Source organism: Podarcis raffonei, chromosome 2 (genome assembly GCF_027172205.1).
Source record: "Podarcis raffonei isolate rPodRaf1 chromosome 2, rPodRaf1.pri, whole genome shotgun sequence".
NCBI classification, from domain to species: domain Eukaryota; kingdom Metazoa; phylum Chordata; class Lepidosauria; order Squamata; family Lacertidae; genus Podarcis; species Podarcis raffonei.
Genome location: NC_070603.1, coordinates 15,824,178 through 15,846,544, shown reverse-complemented (window position 1 = coordinate 15,846,544; position 22,367 = coordinate 15,824,178). Strand labels below are relative to the sequence as shown.

At 41.4% G+C, this 22,367-nt stretch overlaps 1 protein-coding gene across 2 annotated transcripts in view; it reads left to right on the top strand.

Moving 5' to 3' along the window:
* RACGAP1 (Rac GTPase activating protein 1) overlaps positions 1 to 20,738 on the top strand; it is a 33,090-nt gene extending 12,352 nt beyond the window's left edge. For both annotated transcript variants that reach the window (XM_053375058.1, XM_053375059.1), the window contains exons 2-17: positions 1,067 to 1,166; positions 2,292 to 2,494; positions 5,091 to 5,221; positions 8,161 to 8,230; positions 8,515 to 8,568; positions 9,434 to 9,511; positions 10,866 to 10,983; positions 11,684 to 11,811; positions 12,680 to 12,844; positions 14,155 to 14,250; positions 14,467 to 14,665; positions 16,244 to 16,349; positions 16,496 to 16,628; positions 16,757 to 16,892; positions 18,146 to 18,254; positions 19,081 to 20,738. In XM_053375058.1, coding sequence (XP_053231033.1) covers positions 1,082 to 1,166; positions 2,292 to 2,494; positions 5,091 to 5,221; positions 8,161 to 8,230; positions 8,515 to 8,568; positions 9,434 to 9,511; positions 10,866 to 10,983; positions 11,684 to 11,811; positions 12,680 to 12,844; positions 14,155 to 14,250; positions 14,467 to 14,665; positions 16,244 to 16,349; positions 16,496 to 16,628; positions 16,757 to 16,892; positions 18,146 to 18,254; positions 19,081 to 19,156 — 1,887 coding nt within the window. In that variant the 5' untranslated portion in view covers positions 1,067 to 1,081 and the 3' untranslated portion in view covers positions 19,157 to 20,738. The remainder of the gene's footprint in view (positions 1 to 1,066; positions 1,167 to 2,291; positions 2,495 to 5,090; positions 5,222 to 8,160; positions 8,231 to 8,514; positions 8,569 to 9,433; positions 9,512 to 10,865; positions 10,984 to 11,683; positions 11,812 to 12,679; positions 12,845 to 14,154; positions 14,251 to 14,466; positions 14,666 to 16,243; positions 16,350 to 16,495; positions 16,629 to 16,756; positions 16,893 to 18,145; positions 18,255 to 19,080) is intronic.
* Positions 20,739 to 22,367: the final 1,629 nt, after the last annotated feature.

Here is a 22,367-nt window from a genome sequence, read left to right as displayed (position 1 = left end):
ATCTCCAATGTTAAATTAAAGACTGTTTTTAATGTGACTCTTAGAGGGTCGTGAATTCACTTATAAGATATTAGGTTGGGGTTCCGCTGGTGTAATGGGACTTTCATTTTATCTCTTCACCCTGCAAGCACCCCCAAATCTGCTCCAGGGGGTACCTCAATCCCCTGGAGCTGATTGTGAAATTCCTTGCATGCATGGAAGCCTGTAGTGCCAGCAGAGCTGCAGTGCTGGATATGGCCCATTGAAAGTTAAACTTCCTTAAATGTTTGTATTTGTGTTCCACTTTAAACCAGTGATACTTAATTTTTAAAAACTGTGCCCAAACACAAGTTCTCTTCCTTCAGATCCTTCCTCTAAACTTACATTTTTTTGATGCCTTTGACTTGGTTATTAAACAAAGAGCGATATTCAGCTAAATTGTTGAGTACACAGAATGAGGTCTGCTTGTGCAATGGAACACCCCCTCTCCTAAATGTGCTGTAGAGGGTTGGGGGAATCCAAAGAGCAAGTTTGGGGGGCATTGTCAGAGGGAGGCATGTTTCTTGAGTGGACCTCACTTTGTACATGCAGACCCCATTTAGCCCAACCTTGAATTATACTATTAATTTCCAACTAACACAATCAAAGTACAGAATCTCCAACATTTCTCTGAATAAAATTAACACATCCTAAGGAAAAGCTGGACTTCCTGGGATTAAATCAGAAACTGGGGTGGCTTCTATAAATCTGGTTCTATCCCTGGAAAATAGGGACATTCAGAGGGTCTGAAAGTATGCATCTTTGTGCCTTCCTTATTGTCTGTTCTACAGTGTAAATACGTTGTGCTCCAGGACCTATTTTGTGCCTATAAAGTTTTGTAAAGCACTTTATTCATTGTGTTAATAAAACAGCGCTGCATGGTGTCTCACATTGAGGTTGCAGATGAGAAGGGATGTTGATGTCTTTCAGCAAAAGACAGCATCTATAATGTGTTGATTCTTAAATTGCAGACTTAACCTTGCTGGTAAGAATTGCTATGTCTGGCAGAAGAAAAGGGAATAACAACCCAATTTCTGAATTATTTCAGTTTCTAGGCACAAAGATGGAGACCCCAATGCTGAATTTACGGAATATCTTTGACCAACTGATACGCCAAGCAGAAATCCTAAGTGAAGGCAATGAATTACGTAAGTTGTCATCTTTGTAGATGTTGTGTAAGTGCAGAAATCTATAACCTATTCGTAGGCTTTTTCCTGCCCTCTTATTCAAGGAGTCTCTTAGATGACTTGGTTGGAGTGAGATTTTTTAAATTTCTTAGAGCAGCCAGTTAATATGTTAAATTACACTGGAAGCTTGATGATTGGGATAATGCCTTGCTTCTGTAGAAAACTGATCTGCATACCAGCTAGTGGGTTTTGTAGAATGTGGTTTCTAGGCAACCAGGCAGAACATGTGGTCAAAACATTACAGTTCCAGTAGTTACCTTATTTTATCTGTTGCCTTAGGGATGTGATGTTACATTGCCATGTACTATTGCAGGTCTCAAAGAGCCCAAGGGAAGTCTAGTGCTGTGTCACAGAGCAACGACATCCGTAAATAATAGTGGTGGAGGGGGCATTGACTGGAGGCAGGTTTGTCCAATCTTCTATAGAAGATTGTAGCTTTGCAGGATGGAACGTTTATATTCCCCTCAAGGCAGTGTTAAGCAGCTAAAGGAAATTGGCTTTTTCCTTTTAAATCAATATTTGTATAATTATCTAGCTGAATAGAGTTTCTGGCCCAGACATCTATAATACCAATCTACATCTACTGAAGCATATTACAGCAGTTACATTTAAATTTTGCTTTTGAACGTCTTTCTGGTGTGCTAATCTGTGACCATAAAATAATCTGTTCTCAAGTTAATTATAGCTGCAGTTCTATCCTTGGGTATGACAACCGTCAGCAAGTTCATATATTTATTTAAGTTGCCTTAGCCACATGTATCTTCTAAGACACTATGTCTTCAGTTGTTCTTAACAAGTTATCTGACTGAGTAGCCCAATATAAATCTTTTTATCTTGATAAAGGGGGAAACTGGCTTGATTTGTGATTATAACTCTTGTGGCACCATAATTTGGATGTTTACTCAAAAGGAAGTCTCAGTGTGTGTAAGTTGTGAGATCCTGTGCCTACAGTCTCTCTGTTCCGAATAATACCAGCACCTCTGTATTGTAAAATAGAAATGATAAGACTTCTGTTGCAGGGATATTTGAGGAAATGCAAGAAAATAGTCCTTTATAAATGAATTCCAATGTGTATGCCCTTCACAGAGTTTATCCAGCTAGCCAAGAACTTTGAAGAGCACAGAAGAAAGTGGCAGAAAATGGATCTTGAGTTGGCCAGGTACAAAGATCTGCTGATGAAAACAGAAACTGAACGTAGTGCCCTGGATGTGAAGCTGAAACACGCCCGAAATCAAGTGGATGTGGAGATTAAGCGAAGACAGCGAGCTGAAGCCGAATGTGAAAAACTGGTGCATATAACATTTCCTCATTTAGTCTTAATGAAGTAGAGTGACAGGCTTAGAGTGCAATCCTATCCAAGTCTACTTAGAAGTAAGTCCTAGGGAATTCAGTGGGGCTTCCCCCCAGGTGAGCAAGATTAGGATTGTAACCATCGAACAAAACATAAAAGCCATGACTGGGGGGTCATCTAGTCCAGCATCCTGTTTTCAATAGTGACTAACGGATTACCTCTGAAAAAACTATCAGTACATAAAGAAGACAGCAGCCCTCCCTTTTTATGTGTTCCAAGCACAGAGTGTTCAGATACATACTTCCACTGAACATGAATTTATTTCCGGGAGAAAAGCATAGGAGTTTTCTAGACACGGTGTATAGTGCAACAAATGCCCAGTTGCTGGTCACCTCTGTGATAGCTTGTTCCAAGGAAGTGCTTCTGCTTCCAGGATATTGCAGGTTTTTTCCAACATGCCAACACAGCTTGTGAAAATACGATTGTGTTCTCTGCTTGTCATTCAGTTTGGAGTGATGGGGTGGCTTGGGTACTACAGGTTGCTATTTGTTAGAACTCCAAATATTACAGATGACAAATGATGCAACTTCCTATTGTATATGCCATATTGTGATCCAGTGCTCAGCCTGTAAAGAGTGGACTACGTAGGTGGTACTGAAACTTGAGTGTCACTTGTGGATGGGCTCTCATCCATACGGTCTTTGGATTGGGGCTTGTAAAACTAGACAGCAACAGCAAACATATGATAGGGCAGACAGGCGAGTCATTACTTGGATGTGGTCACTTGCAACTCCCTGTCGCTCCATGTTTTCAGTCCTCTGTGCACTTGGCTAAACACTGTCTTGTATTAGGCAAAATTTAGCCAAGCCTGCACATGGCTCAGGCAGGAAGGAAGAAGCCAATTCCCCATGAATTCTAGTGCTACCTAAGTACCTAACCCAAGTCAGCAGTTTTTTAACCTTCTGTTAAATCCATCATGGTGAGTTTAGGACTGTCTCGCAAGAGTGGTGCATGCTCTGGTTATCTCCCACTTGGACTACTGCTCTACATGGGGCTACCTTTGAAGGTGACCCGGAAACTACAAATCCAGAATGTGGCAGCTAGACTGGTGACTGGGAGTGGCCGCCAAGACCACATAACACAGTCTTGAAAGACATACATTGGCTCCCAGTATGTTTCTGAGCACAATTCAAAGTGTTATTGCTGGCTTTTGAAGCCCTAAACGGCCTTGGCCCAGTATACCTGAAGGAGCGTCTCCACCCCCATCGTTCTGTCAGGACACTGAGGTCCAGTGCCGAGGGCCTTCTGGCGGTTCCCTCGCTGTGAGAAGCCAAGTTACAAGGAACCAGGCAGAGGGCCTTCTCAGTAGTGGCACCTGCCCTGTGGAACACCCACCAGATGTCAAAGAGAAAAACAACTACCAGACTTTTAGAAGACATCTAAAGGCAGCCCTGTTTGGGAAGTTTTTAATGACTGATATTTTAATGTATTTTTAATATTTTGTTGGAAGCCGCCCAGAGTGGCTTGGGAAACCACTGGGGAAATTGTTGTTAGTATTATTATTATTATTATTATTATTATTATTATTATTATTATTATTTATTACCCCGCCCATTTGGCTAGGTTTCCCCAGCCACTCAGGGCGGCTTCCAACAAAATCTTAATATAAAGTAGTCTGTTAAACATTAAAAACCTCCCTAAACAGGGCTGCCTTCAGATGTCTTCTAAAATCTGGTAGTTGTTTTTCTCTTTGACATCTGGTGGGAGGGCGTACGGAAACGTACTAGGAGCCAGTGTAGGTCTTTCAAGACTGGTGTTATGTGGTCTCGGCAGCCACTCCCATTCACCAGTCTAGCTGCCGCATTCTGGATTAGTTGTAGTTTCCGGGTCACCTTCAAAGGTAGCCCCACATAGAGCACATTGCAGTAGTCCCAGCAAGAGATAACCAGAGCATGCACCACTCTGGCGAGACAGTCCATGGGCAGGTAGGGTCTCAGCCTCCGTACCAGATGGAGCTGGTAAACAGCTGCCCTGGACACAGAATTGACCTCTATGGACAGCTGTGAGTCCAAAATGACTCCCAGGCTGCGCACCTGGTCCTTCAGGGGCACAGTTACCCCATTCAGGAGTGCTCCACACCTGCCCGCCTCCTGTCCCCCCCAAAACAGTAATAAAATAATTTATTATTATTATTATTATTATTCTTGTTATTATGAAAAAGATTATTTACTCCATCCCTTGGCAGATCAGAATTGTTCATTCTTGGCCTCTTGCAGAAGTCCCTTCCTCTGCTTGCAAAAAGAAGCTCAATATGGTAGAAACTATTGTTATTTGCAAATAGAATTGGGCAAATTGCTTTATGGCTCAAAGAAATCTATTTGGAGTACCTTATCTTTTTACACTGGGTAGCAATTTGATCTAGCTAAATCTTTGTGCTGCTGCTTTAAACTAAGCTGATTTGAGAGACAGGTGCAGATCTCTTTATAGATATTAATATGTTGGTAGTGTAGCAGCCTTCTTCAGGAGGCTTTGTGTATTATGGACTGTCATGTAAATGCAAAGCAAGACTATTTTTGGTGTTTCCTAACTTGCAGGAGCGACAGATCCAGCTGATCAAAGAGCTGCTTATGTGTGATTCATCGGGGAGTATTCAGCTGAGTGAAGAACAGAAATCAGCACTGGCCTTCCTAAACAAGCCTCATACTTCTATGGGAGGGAATAAAAGGTCAGCTGCTGAGATATTACCTTTGCTGGAGGGTGCCCCTTTGGTGGGCTGGGTTGTAAAGAAGGTAGATGTGACAACCTGATTTTATTTCGCTGGGGCTAGGAACATGTTTTCCAGACCCCTGGAAACTTTGTATGGGGCCAGAAAATGTACAGAACAATCCAAACCCCCGACCCCTCAAGGGAACTTGGATGGAGTGGAAGTGTTTCTCTGCAAGCCCCACGGGAGCTCCACTGTTAGCAGGAAAACCGCGCCAGAATAGAGCAACTCAATGTGTGCCCACCCAAACATTGGTTGGAAGCCACCATCTCTTCCAACAGCAGGCAGAGGAAATCCCAGTAGTGGCAGTGCTGGCACAGGAATTGCTTGATCCTGCGTAGACCCCGCTGCCGTCACATGGCAGTAGTGGCTCTCGTCCAAGCCTCATTGTGCCGGCCTGGGAGTAGGCACAGTAAAGAGCCATTCCTTTTGCTGTGGCCTTTGTGGGCAGTGGAACTGGGAGTGTGGCTCTGGCTGCCAGCTGGGAGTTAGGATTTGGCCTTAGACTTGTTCACACAGAAGAAAATAATTTTAAGACCTCCCTTGTTTAGTCCTAACACAATTTGTTCAGTGCACCCACAAATTGTGTTAGGAGGACTAAACAGATGTTATCTTAAAATGACCATCTTCTGTCTAAACAAGTCTAAAGCCAAATCCTAACTTAATTGCATCTAAAACATCTGTATAGAAGTCTCTGAAAAGGTAAGAACCACACCTGTTGTTTCATCCACTTTTGCCTCTTGTCTCGGCTACCACTGGCATGTGGCCCTCGGTAGGTTGCCGAAAAAGGAATTCGGCCCTTAACTTAAAGTGTTTCCCCATCCTTGGCTTAGAAGCTACTCTTTAGAATACCAGGGCTCTGCAAATTGTTCCAGGAAACACTGTTTCTTGGCAGAGAATATGGGGGTGGGGCACGTGTAGTATTGTTTCAGGTTGTAGCTATAATCCTACTTCTTGTTTAAAGGTTTTTTCTGTGATGTAGCAATGCTAAGCTGAATGTCAATAATTCTGTCTCTACATAAGTAATTAACCTAAAGGTAGGGACAGTTCAGCAATACTTCTTTCAGCAACTGACCTAGTTCTAAACAGCAGTCATATTTCTTGTCTGGCAAAGGTTATTTATCCGAATCCAGTAGATATTGAAAGGGTTCTTATTTCTTTTTGGTACTATTAAGCATATATTTCTGCTCTGTGCATCAGTAAATGAAATTTAATACTTCAGAACTGCAAGGAATTGCAGAGGAAGACTCTGATTTATAACAGTACTTGAACCAATATTTATATATTAAAGTTGTATGATTTTGCTGAGAATGTTGAGATGCAGCCAATTAGGCCCTCATGTCTAAACAGAAAAGGACTATATAGGAAAAGGTAGAAGACATCAGACATACTTACCTTAATTATAGAATGATCAAATAATGTAATGTAATTTGAACATTCCTCATTACGCAGACTCAAACGATAGTCTAGATTAGAAAAAATCCTGAATGTCGATACTACTTGTATTAAGCTTCCCTACTTATCTATTCTTCGATAGATGCCACCGTTACTATTAGTCTTCTGCAGCAGATAAAGACACATTTCTGACCAGAGCAAATGATGCCTTGAAGATACAGGTTTTTAAATAACTTGTTCTTCTGGTCAAGGGTTGGAGTGATAGGGGTCATAAACGAAGCAGAATGGTGAAGAGGGAAAGGCATAAGCATGGAAAAACAGGCAAGGGAATGAGTAATACCAATAATTGGCAGCCATGTAGAACATCAATATAACCATTCCAAAGCTCTGGTTTAATTTCTGATCTTTCAGTAGAGATCCACAAGTTGCTAAGAGAATTTATCTCTGATTTATAAGGGTGGGCGAATTAGAATCATATTTTCTTTTCCTTTTTTAACTGTAAGCTGGCATTCTCAGAATTGAAAATTATGCACCAGATGCATCAGTTTCATGTATGAGCATGGGTTGCATAGCTCTGCATGCTAAAAGAATCCAAATTCTTCAAATAGAACGGATTACACCAATAACCACATTCCTCTTACTATTGCAATCTCCTTTCAGGAGCCTGTTTTTATTTATTTATTATTATTCTTTCGCAAAGATTACGGGACTGGAGGGGAAGAAAGGATATGGCAATTAGAGACCCCTGTGCTGTTAAGCACTTCTAAGCCCCACTGATTGTACAGGAGAGTATTAGGAGACAAGCTTAACTTTCTCCATTGAAACCAATGAGATTTAGATGTGCTTAACTCTAGCTGTTTATATTAAATAAAAAAATGTGCAACTCTTAGTATACTAATTTCTTATATACCAGATATTATACCCTATGTTTGTATTATATAGGGATGCAGGTGGCGTTGTGGTCTAAACCACTGAGCCTCTTGGGCTTGCTGATCGGAAGATCGGTGATTCAAAACCACGTTGCTCTGTCCCAGCACCTGCCAACCTAGCAGTTCGAAAGCATGCCAGTGCAAGTAAATAAATAGGTACTGATGTGGCAGGAAGGTAAACTGCGTTTCTGTGCGCTCTGGCTTCCATCACAATGTCCGTTGCACAAGAAGTGGTTTAGTCATGATGGCCACATGACTCGGAAAGCTGTCTGTGGACAAACACCAGCTCCCCCGGCCTGAAAAGCGAGATGAGCGCCACAACCCCATAGTCACCTTTGCCTGGACTTAACTGTCCAGGGGGTCCTTTACCCTTTACCTGTGTCTGTGTAGCGAAGTTGCATATGTATTGATTACATATAATTAGGAATGTGCCGAGCTAGACTTCTTTCAGATTCTGCCTGCCTTCAAATACTAAGTAATTGAGCTAGTAATCATAAGGCCTTGACAAGGGTGTTATCTGGAAGAATGTTACATGCATATGTGTGATTTTTACATTTTTTTCCTTCTTGTATTTAGATTATCTACAATAGATGAATCTGGTTCAATTTTATCAGACATCAGTTTTGACAAGACCGATGAATCGCTGGTAATGTTACCATGATCTTCCTTTCTTGTGCTCTCCTTGAATGATGTAGAAATAGGACCGTGTGTAGAGAGAAGTGTGCTGATCATGTGAACTGTCTTTGTCTGTACTTCTGTATTAACCTTTTGCTCCTAGATTCCATTCAGTGCTATACCAAATAGTTTTGCAGTCTAGCAGGTCATAAGAGTCATAGATTTAGTAACATAAATTGAGGATAAAACCAAACAAACAACACATAGAAATTTGCTGCCTTCATAATGCCAATCAGATTTTTCTTGTATCTTCAGGAATGGGATTCCACAGTGGTAAAGACTGTCAAACTGAAGAAAAGAGAGAAAAGGGTATGTACTTTTCCCTTTACTGACTTGTAATGGTCTAATGCAAAAATGAGTTGTGTGTGTGTGTTCGTTCACACAGGTTTCAATTCTCCATTGGTATCCATATGCATATTCACTACTTCACTTAGGTGTCTTGTTATCAAGTGGCAATAGTTACAAATGGTCAAACTGGCAAATATTTTCTAAACTCCTTGAGTGTGAACTTTTAAAGTGTACATCAATATACATATGCAATAATTTGTCCTCTTTTTTTAACGCACATGATGGATAGATTTCCTAGTCAAGTGTGTGCTTCCCTTATGTCAGCAATACAAACACCCTTTCCAGGCTGGCATAATCTAGAGAGCCACTTAAATTTCAAGATGTATTCCTCTGAGCTGCTTGTTTCAAACCTGGAATTTTCTTTTGAAATGCTTTAATGCCTTGTACAAGGGCTTTGAGATCAAGTAGGACAGATCTGAAGACAGTTTCATGACATCAAAGATAGAAGTTACAATTTCCGTCTCATTTTGGCTTGCAGGATAGCACAGCTGAAACTTTGAGTTCTGTTTCATATATACTAGTGGGGGTGGAATCCTAAAGCAGAGTGTGTCTTTTCTTCCTCCCTTCCCATTCAATTCTCTTCACTTTCGTCTGGTTACTAGGTGAGAAGTGTATCTTCTCGGCATATCTCAAGCGGGAAAGGGCACTTCAGAAAGGTTTACTTAAAATTCTACGCAGATCATTTCAAGAATATCGCATCTCTTGTAAATACAGATATGTAACATCATTTAGTGTCTTGAGCATTCCAATAGAATGCATTTTCTGCTTTCTCAAAAATTCTGTAGTGTTTTGACCCAAACATGGTATTGCAATTTTTTCTTTACAGCGCTCATCTAGACAGTTTATAGAAGGCCCACCAGGTTGTTTAAAGAAAACTCGTTCCATTGGTTCTACCGTGGACCAGGTATGCAACTTTGCATAGTTTATACAACCTTCCTTTTGACAGAAGTGCCTGTGGATTTTGGAATAGGTGGAGCGGTGCTTAGTATTATACATTACTTTACGACATAACATGTACCACCCAGAGTGCAATATAGATGATATGACTGCTTCTCCATACCCAAAATGAAAGGTGGAGAAATGCTGTTGACCCTGATCAGGTGGCAAATCTCCAACTCTGTGCTATCGTACAAATTCATTGCACAGTGGGAATGATCAGCACAATTGGCACCTCAACATCTATACAGAGTGTATCAAATATTGTGTGGGTCAACATCTACTTTTTATGAACTCACGGTTCAAGTCTTAATATAGAGCCCTATCTGATATTGCAGCCATTTGGCTATTTACATTGTCATTTATTGTATTGTATTGTGTTTTCCCTGCAGAAAAGCTCTGAGTGGCTTATGTGGTGCTCTGAATAGTTTCCCAGACAATAGTCCACATTCGCTTAACATCAGAATAGTGCTGCATTGTGTGCTCCCAGATACATCATTCAGTGGATCTACCTTTCGATGGCACACTTTGTGAATGACTAATAATAATAATAATAATAATAATAATAATAATTTTTTATTTATACCCCGCCCTCCCCAGCCAAAGCCGGGCTTAGAGCGGCTTACAAGCAATAATAAAAACATATGAATGATTACAACTTAAAAACAAAAATAAAATACAACATTAAAATAGTGGAACATTAAAATATTAAAATGTAGCCTCATCGCAGGAGGAGAAGGAAAAGAAAAAAGAAAGAGAGGGAGGGAGGGAATCAAATTGGCTCCAAGCCAAAGGCCAGGCGGAACAACTCTGTCTTACAGGCCCTGCGGAAAGAAATCAGATCCTGCAGGGCCCTGGTCTCATGAGGCAGGGCGTTCCACCAGGCCGGAGCCAGAGTTGAAAAGGCCCTGGCTCTGGTTGAGGCCAATCTAACTTCCTTAGGGCCTGGGACCTATGTATTCTGTTCTTAGAAAATCTTGTAAATGATAAAACATCAGATGTAAGAAGGTTGCTCATCAAGATGCCAGTCATATGTAGGAGTCATCCATGCACTACCATGCCTGGGCATATTTTCATTTTATCTGGTTGGAGCAGGATATAGCAGTAATATAAAGTGTCCAACTACAACCTAGCGGCCAGCTCCTCTCTTTCACTGTGGATGCCTTTATTTTGAAGCCAAGATTTTCATATGCTGAGTAGGTGCTCAAGGCTGCACCATTAACATGGATAACAGGTTGCATATGCTCGGGCAGAGAGAGACTCTTATATATGACCCTTAGGTACATCTTGCACCTGTTAATCTCTTGGCTGTCTCATTTCAGGGAAATGAATCAATAGTTGCAAAAACGACTCTCACAGTGCCTAATGATGGAGGCCCAATTGAAGCAATCTCCACTATTGAAACTGTACCTTGCTATATTGCAGACCGTAGAAAGGCAGGTAAGTGCCTGCTTTCAGATTATTACTTGCATTTCAAATTTAATACTGTGACTTCTCTGTAACCACAGCCGTTAATCCATTTTGCAGCCAGGAGGTTGCTGATACAAGTGAGAGTCATTTTCTGTGACTAAGCACTGCAGAGGATACTGTTGGCTGCCGAAGTTCAACAGGAAATGGCAGCACATATTTGAATTATGTTTCAAATCTGTTATGGATAAACTAAGAGCATACTTTCCTCTGTCACTCTTATACTGCATAGTTTTATTCCATTTCGTATTTTATAATATAGAGGAGGGGAAAACACTCCTGAAACATTTTATCTGTTCTGCTTAAATCCATCCCACACATCTGTTTCTATTTCTACTGTAAGAAGGATTAAGGAGGTACACTGAAAGCTGACCGCCAAATATCCCTCCCTCTCAAGTCTGAGCTGCTGTGATGGGAAAAGGATCTAAATGTAACCCTTGTGTGTGTTTAAAGTGAAATTGTCATTATTTTAATACGAAAAATAGGAAAGATGAGACAAAATTGGGTATCTTGAAGCTTCTTTCTAGTTGCATTAGCTTGCAACTAGAGTAGTGGTAGCTTTTGTGAGAAATGGTATATTCACTCGCTTCTAAATTGGGGGTCCCTATTCTCCCCCTGAAACCTATTTCGAAGGCAGAATCTGCAAAATGACTGTGACTTGTCTCTTCCCAAGCCATTCTACAACCTTGGAGCAGTGATTCAAGCCTGGGAAGCAGGAAGCAAGAAAACAAATCTGAAACAGATGGATCTAGCACTCCTGGGAACACTGGGATGAGGCTACATGAATTTGTATCAAAAACGGTGAGCAAGCAGGCAATGAGCAGCCTGTGTGAATTCCTCTTTTGTTATTTTGAGCAGGTTTATTAGTGCTGGGCAGGGTACCAGTTTGTGGACCCTTTTCAAAGTGTTGGCTTTGTCTTTTCCAAAGCCCTAAATATTTTGAGCCCAGAATACTTGACAAAACACCTCTTTAGATGTGAACCTCTCCCCTTCTCCCTGGGGTTCCTTGGAACCTGACCTGAGTACCATCATCTTTTGAGGTAAGCAGGACATCTGCGTTGGTACCCTTTAGCACAATGCAAATATATTTAATCAATTGTTGCTGTAATCTTTTAAGATACCAAGCATACAATGAAATCATGGCTTAGCTTACTGAGCCCAGCCCAGGGATGCATGTTTAGGGAGACATTAGCAAATTCTGTCTGACATCTTGTAAGCAGAGTGGAGAAACTGTTTTAAATCTGGCTTGCCCACGAAGCCTGCAATTGCAATGAGACTATTGTGTTGTGCAAAGTAGCTCCCTAGCTGCTGCATCATAACTGCCAGTGTACCCACTTACCTGCCCAGAGTGGCTCATATGTCAAGCTCATTGAGTCAGAAGTTGCATTCAAAGCCTTCTTGCTCATGAAGGCATTTGACTGACTGACTCACGTTGCTGCTGTGGTTTGCACTTGCTGTTCTTAACCAGAATGATATTATGTTTTTCTAGATTGACTTTTATGTCAGTTTTGGTGATTAGCAGTTTTGAGAGCCTCTCTAGCTGACTGGTGGGATGAAAATATTCAAATGAATAAACTACTGATTTGGATAAGGGTCCTTATCTGGACTAAATATATTTCAGTGCTTATTTCAGATCAAGCTGTTCCTTACACATGTAGTCTCTCTCCAGGTTATTAAACCCGAGTCGTGTGTTCCATGTGGCAAGCGGATAAAGTTTGGGAAAGTGGCCTTGAAGTGCCGAGACTGTCGGGTAGTGACACACCCAGAATGTCGAGATCGCTGCCCCTTGCCCTGCATCCCTACCTTGGCAGGAACCCCTGTCAGAATTGGAGAGGTATGCTTCCGTACATGCAGTGTCTTCAGTGGCCTACAACTGAAAAGTTTTCTGTTGGATCTAAAGAACAAAATGGTTTTTTAAAAAAATTATACTTATTTGTCACTTCTTACACAAAGAGTATCCCAAAGTGACTTGCAGCATATTAAAGCAAAATACTTAAACATGCTTCTCCAGGAACATTTTTAAACTTACAAATCTTACTCAACCTATTGAAAGAATACATACCGTATTTTTCGCACCTGACCATTAGACGCACCTAGTTTTTAGAGGGGGAATGCAAGAAAAAAAATATTTAAAGGGAGCGCTGAGCAGAGCCTGTATGCATCCCAGGCTCTGCTCAGCACTCCCTTTCATGAGCCGCGAGGAGCTTGTGTGCAGCGCTTGCAGGCTTTTCCCCAAGAGCCGCACACGCTCCACACGGCTCTTTAAAGGGAGCGTGGCCTTTGGGGGTTTTTCTGGGAGGTGGGGAAAGGGACAGAGCTGTGCCCCACCTCCCGCAAAAGCCAGGGGTAGCCCCGCGAAGCCTTTGCTGTGCCCTGCGGAGGCTTCACATGAAGCTAGAACAGCTAGAGGGCCAGTAATTTAAAGAAAGTCTTAAGCTGTATGCTTCCTATTAGTAACTTTAGGATTATGTACAAACATAAGGTTTCCATGCTGCTTAGGGGTGCTTGTACCTAGCCAGATGTAAAGTGAAAGATGAGCAGAACAAAATAACTGCTAACAATGTCTGCCACCTTTTCCCTAAGGGAACCAGGAGTTAACAGCTGCTCAGTTAGATCTTATCATTTTTTGTCCATGCCTAAGGTTTTTCAGAAAGGTCTTGGGGATGTTATCTTTAGATTATGCAGTTTTAAGTAATGTGGAAAAAAGAATGTGATGTCTCTGTGGTAGAATCTTTGTTACACCTGTGCTATTAACAAGCACACATCCTTCACACCAGCCAGAAAATGTATGATGTTTCTCCAAACATTTCTAGTGTCTCCACCACTAACAATTTCACAGGTTTATACTCATATTTCTTCATATTTGTACTATGATCTATAACAGAATTCAATAGTAGGATTTGCACTTGAGATTTTTATTGTGGCACTTGGTTGCAAAAATCAGTTTAAAGCAATTTTGCTCCCTATTTTCCTGGAGTGCAGTTATGAGCTGTTTTCCATCAAGGATTCTGTAGGTAGGTTATGGTCAAGTTGTCTGTTGGAAGACCTGAAACCTGTGCCTTTGTCCTCTTAAAGAACCTTTCTTCTGTGAGACTTCTAGGGAGTTGGGTATGGATGGAAAATCACTGTGTTCCTCTTTTTCAGGGAGTGCTAATGGATTTTGTATCTCTGACGCCTCCCATGATCCCCTCTATCATAGTTCACTGTGTGAATGAGATTGAGCAGCGAGGGCTGCATGAGGTAAGAACTTGAAAAGTGTGCATCATCTTGTTTATGCTATTTGGAATGAAGAGAATTATATACTGTCTACCTTCTGGGGCCCTATGAGAGTTTGCAGCCATGGAAATAAAAAAAATGTTTGTGCTGTTATTAAGATCATACCCTTATGCACTGGGAGATGGGGTCCACCAAAGCTAAAAACTTTGAACATAGGTTAACATACTGTTCTTTCAACAGACAGGCCTCTACCGAATTTCTGGTTGTGATCGTACAGTGAAAGATTTGAAGGAAAAGTTCCTTCGAGGGAAGACTGTGCCCCTGCTTAGCAAGGTGGAAGATATCCATGCTGTGTGTGGTCTCCTTAAAGACTTCCTCCGCAACCTGAAGGAGCCTCTCCTTACCTTCCGTCTCAACAGGGCTTTTATGGAGGCAGCTGGTAAGAATTATGGCTGTCCCAAGTGATATGGGCATTTCTTCAATGCGCAAGCTTACAAAACACTGGCTCCCTGTCTTTCATCATATGGAGTCATCCCCTATCACAAGGAAGATAACAATTTGATTCTCTGTTGCTGTTGCACCAGGGACAAACAGAAATATATTTTATAGCTGATATTGATGGTTGGAAGTGGAACTCTTAGAACTGGCTTTTTGAGAGTGAGTAACAGGCACAAGGGACGTGGGTGGCACTGTGGGTTAAACCACAGAGCCTAGGACTTGCTAATCAAAAGGTTGGCGGTTCGAATTTCCGCGACGGGGTGAGCTCCCGTTGCTTGGTCCCTGCTCCTGCCAACCTAGCAGTTCGAAAGCACGTCAAAGTGCAAGTAGACAAATAGGTACCGCTCCGAAGGGAAGGTAAATGGCGTTTCCGTGAGCTGCTCTGGTTCGCCAGAAGCGGCTTAGTCCTGCTGGCCACATGACCCTGAAGCTGTACGCCGGCTCCCTCGGCCAAGAAAGTGAGATGAGCGCCGCAACCCCAGAGTCGGTCACAACTGGACCTAATGGTCAGGGGTCCCTTTACCTTTACTAACAGGCACAAATGAATTATTTGCCTAAATGTAATGCCATTCTGGACTTACTTGATTACAATATTTCCCCCAAACAGCAACTGCTATGACCTGGTACTTTTCACTCCTAGCCTAGCTGACACAAACATCCTCCTACACACCACTTTCCCTCTCTTGTTTCACTTGCCTTCTGTTTTTTGATAACCTCCTACTTGTCTGACTGAAAATCCAGTAAGAAAACCTCCTACTTGTCTGACTGAAAATCTATTTTAAATAACAGGCCCTTAAGACTATAACAATAAGGACATAATTACATTATTAGAAGCCTCTTTTCTTACCAACAGTGTTATGTCACCCAAAGGGATGATACCCATTTTTCAATGAAGCTCTTCCCTCTCATTTTAGTGTGCTAATTCTTCTCCATTTGTTTCACTCTTTATTGTGTGTAATGAAAAACCTTAATACAATACTAATAGGAAAGCAATAGACTATGTTGCAAGGAGCACTTTTATATCTGCTCTGTTGCAAACTACCTTTTTAAAAAATCCCCCAACAGAAACCCTGGTATTGCAGCAAGTCTTCAAATATAAGTTGATGGGTTCATTTGGCTCCTAGCACAGTTCAGCACACATAAACTAGGCTGGACCTATGCGTGCTGCCCTCGTTGGGATAGTGTCATAGAGTAGTTTGACTCCCCTAATAATTTTCCCATGCATCATGTTGAGCGCTAGGCGACACATAGCAGATAGGTTTTTCTGTCTCATTTGTCTTTGTTCTGTAGATGTTACAGTAGTTGGGAAAATTCCAATTGAGTTGCCTATTTCAATAAATCTTCCCTTTCCCAATATTGAGATGGGACATTCTACTGATTTGATAGTAATGCTAACTCCTGTTGCTTTGTATTTAATAATACATGAGACACAACACAACTTGTGTCCTGTCTCTTAATGAAACCCTATTGATATGTTGAAACAGTCATAGAAATGCTATTTGTTTTGTTTTGTTTAAAGAAATAGTTGATGAAGACAATAGTGTGGCAGCCATGTATCAGACAGTTGGGGAGCTCCCGCAGGCTAACCGAGACACTCTGGCTTTCCTTATGATACACCTCCAGAGGTGAGTCCAGTTGGGATATAGATTCTGGAAGAGTTAGTGTGGAAAAAATGATATAATTCTGTTGGCATGGGGGAATGATCAATGGGCTTATGAACCAAGAAGAATGGCAGGCTTGCTTTATACAAATGCTCTGTCTCTTTGTCCAGAGTGGCCCAAAGTCCAGATACAAAAATGGATGTCTCCAACTTGTCAAAGGTCTTTGGACCTACAATTGTTGGTCATGCTGTGCCAGATCCTGAACCCATGACACTACTCCAGGATACAAAAAGGCAACCCAAGGTAGGCCAGCAGTGTAAATTGAGGCAGAATGTGAACTTTTGGCAGCCAAAATGTATCGATTGCATTGCTGGTATTTGTCTATGGTGTTCTGAAAGAGGAGTGAGTCACATGCCAGTGTGCTCCTGTAGGTGGTGGAGCGGCTGATCTGCTTGCCTGTGGAATATTGGAGTCAGTTCATGATGGTGGAACAGGAAAACATTGAACCATCACATATCATTGAAAACACAAATGCCTACTCCACACCCTGCACACCAGATGTTAAAGGTAATCATACCCTATTTATTGGCTACCTAATGGGAATTAAAAGAAAAGTGGTCCTTTCAACAAACAACCTAGCCTTTTCATTTCTTAGTGCCAGATATTGGTTTTAATAATTATTCAGGCTGTTGCGCTAATGTTACCTTTTGTCCATTTAACTCCTGCTGACAATCCCTTTTCTTCAATTCATTCTTGGTCATCCCTGCAGTGCTAAAACTTGAGGCTGCATCATCCTAAATGCATATTCCTGGAGCAAAAAGCTACAGTGTGTGATTAGATATGCCTCAGAAGGTGGTGCTCCTGCCAGAAATGGCAACTTCCTCTTGAATTCACTCTCCTCTTGCCTGCAACATTCTGTAAGGGAAAACGGCATTTCTGTGCATTCTGGCTTCCATCACAGTGTCCTGTTGCGCCAGAAGCAGTTTAGTCCTGCTGGCCACATGATGCAGAAAGCTAGCTGTGGACATACGCCGTCTCCCTTGGCCTGAAAAGCGAGATAAGCGCCGCACCCCATAGTTGCCTTTAACTGGACTTAACTGTCCAGGAGTCCTTTACCTTGCCTTTTATACCTTACTGTAAGGGAAATTCATAGCAGCATCATATTGCACTTTTCCCTGTCTGCTTGCAGCCAGTGCTGAGAAGCAGATCCCAACACTATCACATTATGCATTTCTGTTGCAGTGCATTGTAGGGGTGGCCAACATGGTGCTTTCCAGATGTTGTTTGGCTACAATTCTCATCCCAGACAGTTGGCCGTACGGATGTGAGTTGGAGTCCAATATATGAAAGATTGGCCGTGCATTAAACAGAGCAGGGTTTGACATGGGGTTGCCATTTCCAGAGACAACACTCTTTTTTTACATTCTGGGACTGTGCTTGATTAGGAGAACCGGTTACGCTACTTGAATCTGCATAAACTGTGCTTCGTTGTTGCAAGAGCTGAAATTCTTCGGCAGAAAAACACATAGCATTGGTGGGCTGTTGGGAACGTACAGTATTCCTTAGTGGCAGCCTGAACAGTAGGATGTGTATACTTGTGCCTCATTCTTTTCAACCCTAAAGAGGGTGACTTCACCCCCTAATGAACTGGGCAATAGCAACCAGAATGAGAAATGCTGCCTCTTAAAATTGTTTATTATTAGTTCCTTCAGAATGTTCACAAGTACGTCTCTTAGGCTGAAACTACTTTATCTGATATAAGATATTGCTGATTAAGAATGCTAACTACGGTGCTATGCTTGTGTCTTCTTGCTTCAAAGTGAGCATGTTGGGACCACTCACCACTCCAGAGCAACAAATGGTTAAGACCCCTTCAAGCAGTTCGCTCTCCCAGAGGGTCAGGTCTACATTCAGCAAAAACACACCCAAGTAAGTTGGGCCGTTGCTTCCTTGACCTAGCAGACAGCATTTTCCTCCCACGTTAGAAAGGGCTCCAGGACTCTAGCAGCGTCACTGTAGCCGTCAGTTTAGCTCGGCAATAGGCAGAAAGTATTGCTGAGGAGTTCTGTGGCTTGTTTCAAGCGGATGACGGGGTGGTCTGGAATCAGGCAAAACAAGCTGGCAATGAGTCAAACAAAGTGAACAGTTGATCCATGTCTAGAGTGTAATGTTCTGAAAGAACCACCACTTGCCTTCAAGCAAAGTTGACTGCAATGCTTGAGGCTGCTCATAAGGGAGCGGTGGTATTTGGCTTGGGTACGGGTCTTGAACATGAGGCGGGGTACCACAGCTGCTCTCCCGTGCATCTGCCTCTAGCTAGTTTTGCTGTAGCTAGGAAAAGGGAAAATAGCTCAGTTGCTAGGGAACTGCAATTCACAATCCCATTTGTTCCAACTTCATCAAAGTGGCCAGCCTGGAGGTAATCATGACTCCTGGAGACTGCTGCATACCCTGAAATGTTGGCAACATCACTTGGATGGGGTTGGGGCGAGAAAGCAATATATGTAAAGAAGATTTTTACTTGTACTAATCTTGTCTTGGGCTGTATCTGCTCAAGTACTTTGAAAATCTGCGGAATTTCCATTGGGCATTTTCAGCCTTAATGGCATATGGGTTATTTGTTAAGTGCTCAACAAAAGTGAAAATGTGGGTGCAGAAACAGTCATTGTTTGCTCAAACATGTTCATCCACCAAAGCAAATGCTAGGACACTGAAAACCATTTCATGCCGAGTCTCTCCCTTTCTTTTTCCCTAGATTTGCCAGCAAAAGCAAATCTGCAACCAGCATTGGACGCCAGGGTAATTTCTTTGCCTCTCCAATGCTGAAATGAAGCATGGTTTCATACTGAACATCATCCTGCAGTCCGCTTATGAACAGCTGCAATAAAATCTGAAATTGTTCCTTCGCTTGTTGCCAGCAACATTGCGTACTAGGATCAACTGTATACCATTTTCAGTTAAGAGACTTTATTTTTATTCTGCAGTGTATAGTATCTATTGCCATATTACATTTATGAGAAATAACTGGCAAACCCCTATATAGCGAAACTGCAAAAACTTTTTAAAAATGTTTTCTGTAGCTCAGATATTATCTCCACCTGTTCAAAGCACCCCATTCTTGTTTCATTTGTGCATTGTTGTTGGAAATGATACATTTTTGCACCAGCAGTAATCTTCCTTGTTTCAAAGGACTGTGCATGTTGAACTTTCCTGGTTAGTCTTTTTAAGTGACTTTTAAGTACTCAGAAGTTGGTTATGTGAAAAATGGAAACCCAGTGTTCCATAGTGCATTCTTGAGCTTCTTCCTTGTGCACCAGAGGAGGGCACAGAGTAAACAATAGGATACTGAATTGAGCATCTTAATCTTCAACTGCAACCTTTCAGAAACCTGGCTTGGGTTATTTTAACTGCCTAGATTGCTGATAAAAGCATGTGTTAAGTGTGGAAACGTTTTAGTCATGTTGTAGCCATAGCAGTTTGGTTTTACCCTTGTATTTATTTTCTGTAAAATCCTGGGCTTTTAGCAGGATACTTAATGGATAGAAGATGAACATGTTGTTTGTTTGTGAGATGCAATGGAAGACTCAACCAGTTTAGTTTTCCCCACAAAGGTTTGTCTTACCAACACTTGTAAACACACCACTGATTTTGCAAGAGTGTCTTATTTTGTGTTGTGGCCCATCAAAAAAAAGTTTAATTGTATCTTAACATGACCCATATTATTTTGTGGAGTATTGAATTGTATTTCCATAAAGTGTGTCAGTTTTCAGGTTAATGTTTGCAATGCTCAGTGTCTCCCCCAAATGCAGCAGCGTTGCCAGTCCATCAGATTAATAGTTTTGTACTTCCCTGTTTGCGCATAACATTTTAACCATGGTTTAGCACAAGCAAAGTGCCCAAGAAAAACTGGGCTCCTCCTCCTGGGTGGGCGGAAGAAAGACTTCACTCGCATTTACTTTCATTTTCCAGAATCATGGCTTATTGCATATGAACCAGAGATTGTAGCAGAAAACAAACTGTTCAGTTTCTAAACAAATAAACTTCAAGCCATGGGTTTTGAAGCTGGCTAGTTTAACTAACCAGTTTGTTTTGAACCACAATCTCTGCCTTGTATGTAACAAGCCATGGTTCTTTAAAAGTAAATGTAAACACCATCAAAGTCCTTCTGGTTTTATGACATAAGCACTAAACTAAACCATGGTTTAGAATTATGTCAACCAACCCAAAGATTTTCAGTGGCCATTGTCGCCGTACCATGCTCAGAGCAGTGGAAGATGGGAATAAATGGAAAGAACACCTGCAATTCCTGTATCTCATTGAAAAAGGCTTGATTAGGAAAACCACATTTTTCCAGCCTATGTTTGTTGCTGTTCAGTGCAAACTGTCCTTTATCATTAAAACAACTGTAGACAAGTCACTTGAGTTAATGCAGTTATTTTTTGTTATATGGAACCTTCTCAATAACTTTTTAACGACAACTAAAAATATTAAAACTCTTAGATCATCTTGCTCTGTTTCTGGAATGACATGTTGAACTAAGGTTAACTTATAAGCTACATTCCCCTATCTTTACTTCGAAGTGTTCTCTGCTTCCTATAACAGATGGATATCTGCTGTGTTCTGTTGCTCAGAATGTTAATGGAAGTGGAACCCGTTTTTAAGTCCTCGACATTTACACCAAAGAACAAGGATCAACAGGAAGCTTGGCAGAAATAAATGGCCTGTTTTTGCAATGAAAATGGGGGGGGGGGAATAGTCCCCATAGGATCTGCTGTAGGACACTTACTAATTTGCTCAAATATTGCCTAGAGTTTGGGTGGGTGAGAGATCCAAGTTTGCAGGTTAACTCCAAATTAGACTAAAGAACCGCCAAAATTGATCCCTTGAAACGAGGCACAAGGGCAACAGAAGGGGAGATCACATTCGGTAGAAGTGCAAAGTAATACATGTACGGCCAGAAACCTTGAAATTCTCATACAAATGCATTCTCCTTGGTAGTTATAGTTATTTTGAGGTTAACCGTAGAAAACGTAGCACGAAAAAGGTGATAGGAAAAAAAGTAAAGAAATAGCATGTTGCAACCACGGTTAAAAATAACTAGGAGTATTCTTCTCCCACACAAACACTGTATCCTGGGAGGTAGAAAAGTGCAACTAAAATGACTTTGGGGTTCAAGCCACTTTTGCAATGAAGCTCAGATCTCTTGAGTATAAAAAGATAGAAGAGACAGCAAAGAGTTATCTGTTAAATAAGAACTTCTGGCACTTCAAATGGGCTTGAATTACAGTTTCAGGTCAATCATAGTTTACTTCATAGATGTAGCTTATGGAATTTATTGCCACAAAATATGGAGATAGCCAGTAACTTTTTAAAAATAGGTTTGTGAAGGGAAGAATTATCAAGTGCTGTAAGTTCCTATTGATAAATTCAGTCTTGATCAGAGGAAATAAACTGCCCATGCTTATCATGTCGCTGCTTGAATTTCACAGTCTTATATGGCTATGGTTGGAGACTTAATGATGCTAGACTCAATAGAAATTTGGTCTGGTCTAAATTTTTATTGCTGGTGGTCCGGCTTTCTAACTCCACCTTGTGTGCAATAAGAGCAGATAGCATATTTCGGGAAGAATGTTACACAGAACCAAAACCCCGCAGCAATGAAAACAAATCCAGTTTCTTTCAATCCTACTTCCTCAGAATGTATTTTGCCCTCACAGCTGAAGATTCCTTCTTCAGTTAATCACACTACTTTACAGCCCTTTTAAAATGTGTGTGGGGTTTTTTCGGGGGGGGGGGGAGTATTGGGTAGTTGTTTTTATTTTGATTATATATTTTGTGGTTTTGTATTTTTATTTTGTTCTGTGAACTGCCTCGAGACCTCAAGTTATAGGGCGGTATATAAATCCACTAAATAATAATACAGTAAGGAATGTATACTAAAATGTAGCAAGGCTGACTGAGAAGCAACAAGTCTTTACTTAAAATTTTCAGTCTAAAGAGACTGCTGCAAAAGAATCTCCCTCTAAAAGCATGCCCTGCCTG